The sequence below is a fragment of the Leucoraja erinacea genome, chromosome 6 (assembly GCF_028641065.1).
Source record: "Leucoraja erinacea ecotype New England chromosome 6, Leri_hhj_1, whole genome shotgun sequence".
In the NCBI taxonomy this organism is placed as follows: domain Eukaryota; kingdom Metazoa; phylum Chordata; class Chondrichthyes; order Rajiformes; family Rajidae; genus Leucoraja; species Leucoraja erinaceus.
The window spans coordinates 16,480,400-16,483,896 of record NC_073382.1 but is presented as its reverse complement, the minus strand read 5'-3'; the positions used below and the strand labels follow the sequence as shown (position 1 = coordinate 16,483,896).

General features: G+C 47.7%; 1 protein-coding gene across 3 annotated transcripts; it reads right to left on the bottom strand.

Moving 5' to 3' along the window:
* Nucleotides 1-865: 865 nt before the first annotated feature.
* LOC129697946 (histidine protein methyltransferase 1 homolog) lies at nt 866-2,715 on the bottom strand. 3 transcript variants are annotated; one of them, XM_055636689.1, is made up of 2 exons: nt 2,294-2,715; nt 866-2,251 (listed from the first exon to the last, which is right to left on the bottom strand). In XM_055636689.1, the coding sequence occupies exons 1-2, from the start codon at nt 2,680-2,682 to the stop codon at nt 1,435-1,437; spliced, it is 1,206 nt and encodes a 401-aa protein (XP_055492664.1). In that variant the 5' UTR covers nt 2,683-2,715; the 3' UTR covers nt 866-1,434. The 3 variants fall into 3 exon arrangements, with proteins under 3 accessions (XP_055492664.1, XP_055492665.1, XP_055492663.1); XM_055636690.1 differs by having other exon boundaries at nt 866-2,272; nt 2,357-2,713; XM_055636688.1 differs by having other exon boundaries at nt 866-2,715.
* Nucleotides 2,716-3,497: the final 782 nt, after the last annotated feature.

The following is a 3,497-nucleotide window of genomic DNA, read 5'->3' as shown; positions in this document are numbered from 1 at the left end:
TCTATCTTCGGTTTAAACCAGCATCTGCAGTTCCTTCTTACATTAGGCACAAACTTAACTGTGCCTTCAGATCTGATTATCAAGGTCATTCAGGTGTACCCATCTCCATGTGAAAGCCAACCATACAAACGGCAAGTTATTTTACAAAGCCATAGCTACACAAGTGATTTATTAATCCAGTTCTATAAATGGATAATCTTTTTCTGGACATTAGAACACTAAATTAACACTCGTGTACATTAACACGCATTTAATTAGAGTTATCCAGTTAGATTCTGAAGAAGGGCTCCAGCCTGAAACGTCACCGATCCATTGATGCCGCCTGACCCGCTGAGTAACTCCAGCACGGTGTCTTTTTTTTCGTAAACCAGCTTCGGCAGTTACTTGTGTCTACTGTCTCGTTCATGATATTGATGGTTACACTTGCCCCAGATATCATTACATTTCAGAGCAATGACTGGCACTAACATACCCGTCACTGCAACAGAAAAGCTGTTTTGATAAACCATAGACACAAAATGTTGGAGTAACTCAAACCAAACTAAAAGCATATCTTGTTTTATGTTACTTGGTACAATAGCAGTTTTTCCTATTTCACTAGTAGTCAATAGACCAGTCATTTTTCAATTCCAACTTTCAACTGCTCAATTTCCTCAAATGAAAATGTTGTCAATGATGCTCACAACAAACATATTTCATTAAAATGACAGCATAAAAATCACATCCTTCTCCTATGGGCTCAAGCAGGAGAAATTTAGTGCAAAAAGATTTACATTTCTGGCACAATTTCCCACATAAAATATTGGCAGCCCCTCTATGGTTTCATCAGAAGATCAAAAGTTCAAACATTTTAATACAATTCAAATGAGGTCCAACCCTGACGTTTATTTTCCACTTGTTCAGTTCGAGCTGACATCAAGGTCTAACATTTCCGAAATCCTGAGGCACATGATCTTATCCAGGAGAAAACTCACCCAAAAACATTTTAGTTACTCAAACACTTCAAACTCCTGAAGTTTTGATATTTTTTAATCCAAAAAAAATTAAGCTAATTTTTTTCTGAGGTAGACCCCACAGAAACACGTTTCAGAGTGCATGATTCCGTCATCTTTGCAGTGGTATGTCCAGAGTTCAAATCTAACTAGTTGTCAGTACGCTATTCTTTTTGTTTAGATACTTGCATTAAATATGAGCAAATAACCATTCACAGTCATCCAATTTGACTCATGATCAGCTAATGGTGTATTGTAATTACATTTACTCCGAGAAGGCATTGCATTTGAAGGAAATTATAAAACGTTGGTTTATTTAAAGACATATTGTTGACATACAGAATGTTAAGACAACAGTTTCACTTGGCACAAAATGTCCCTTTTCTATTTCAAGAGTAAGACAATGCTCCACAAACTAACCATTATCATAATGCAGTGAAGGTCAAGATGACTTTCCCCTCCTGAAGGACATTAATGCGATACATCTCTGAAGTCCATCATCAATTACTTTCACAGTCCTTATGTCAAAGATCTGCTTCTCTTCTACAAACTTCTGGAAGAGGTGGATGCCCCCACCAACCCCAAAGTAATGAGCCTTGGTGGCCAGGTAGATGGTTCCTTGGTCTGACAGCAGACTGGACAGAGCGTGGTGCAGCGCTGCATAGCTCTTTTGGCAGTAGAGCGTCTCGGAACTCAAGATGACATCGTACTTCAAGGAGGCACCACGGTCTGTATGAACTTGACCAAAGAGGGACCAAGGGCCTGAGAAGAAGCAGCAGCGGGAGAGGGGGGAGCCTTCAGCTCTGCTGCGTTTCCCAGGTGGCTCATCATTTTCTTCCAGATCAGAATCTTGATTGGTCCCAGGAAGCGAATGTCCTGGCTCAGCCTTGCTCAGGGCCACATTGGGGATGGTGAGCTGCTCCAGCACCTCACTGTTGTAGTCCTGGAAGTGGACGCAGGCTGCGCCCTTGATGAGGGCAGCGATGCCGACCAGACCAGCACCACAGCCCAGGTCGAGAACCTTTAGGCCCTGTAGATCAATCCCAGCCATGTACTCAACCAGGTCCACAGTACACTCCCAGATCTTCAGGCCTCCCTCATATACGCCAGGCAGCAGATCAGAGTGTGATAACAGATCCCAGGAGAGCCTTTCCTTCTCTGGCCGGGATTCCGACCCTTCACCAGCGGGCCCAGACCCTTCACCAGCGGGCCCCGACCCTTCACCAGCGGGCCCAGACCCTTCGCCATCGGGCCCAGACCTTTCACCATCGGGCCCAGACCTTTCACCATCGGGCCCCGACCCTTCACCAGCGGGCCCCGACCCTTCACCAGCGGGCCCAGACCTTTCACCATCGGGCCCAGACCCCACAACTTCACCATTGGGCCCTAACCCCTCAACATTGCCTTTGGACCCCAGCCCTTCAGCCTCGTCTTTGGGACCTGACCCCTCACCCTCCACTCTCCCGCCCAGCAACAAGGCCGACGGCTCGATGTGTCTAATCCGCAGACCCCCGGCCTTCAGCACCGACACCGCCCCCCTGTCCAGCAGCGCGCCGAGCCCCGCGAGCTCGCCGGCAACGTGCTCCCGGAGCGGTCGCTGGGCAACCGCTGGCTCCGGGCGGTCGCCGGTCTCGGGGCTCCCTCGTGCCTCGGGGCTGCAGCCCAGCGGGAAGTCGAATTTGAATTCCATGGCTCGCGCCGCCGCCCGCAGCAAACCGTCCCCGCCTCCAACCGTCGCTCCCCGTGACGTCAGGCGGCCCGCTCAATGACGCGACGTCGCCGCTAGTCGGCGGCTGGAGCCTAGCGTCCGAAGGCCCGGGACGGGACACGCCTGAGGTGATCACGTGAGTTCAGACCGTCAGCAGTCGGCCATTGAGCCCGTCGGGTCCCGCCTACCTCAGGGCCGCCTTCCTCTCCTGGTGAGAAAATAACTGCAGATGCTGGTTTACACTGTGGGCACAAAATGCTCTACAGGACATGGGGAAGTGCAGAGTCTCCCCCCCTAGATGCACAGAGTAGGTGAATCGAGGACTAGAGTAGCAATGTTACAAAATTTTGAGATTTAAAAATTAAAAATAAAAAATCAAGTCTGCAATTTATCCCATCAGATAAAGCATAACAATAAGTTTAATTTGACACCTAATTCACTTCCATATCTCAAGTAATAAAAAAGTTATGGCCATTTTCATACTCGGAAATTAGCATCTTGTTCCCTATAGGGTGATTTCACCAAAGGTCAAATGAGCGTAGATCCCCCCTCACGTGACCGAAAATTTTAACTGGAGGACATCTCTCAGTTTGGTACATGTAAGTGAATGGGGAAACACGCACTTTCCCACCCGTTAAAAACATGGAAAACGGCCGATTTTTGAGCTGAAATTTTCTGTGCTAGTCGGGGTGACCGTGAAGCACAGCGACCTAAATTTTCAGGCAAAAAAAAAGATAGAAAGTAAGGTAATTACAAGAGGGAACTGAAGGTAGAAAGCGGCGGAAGTGAACAGCTGA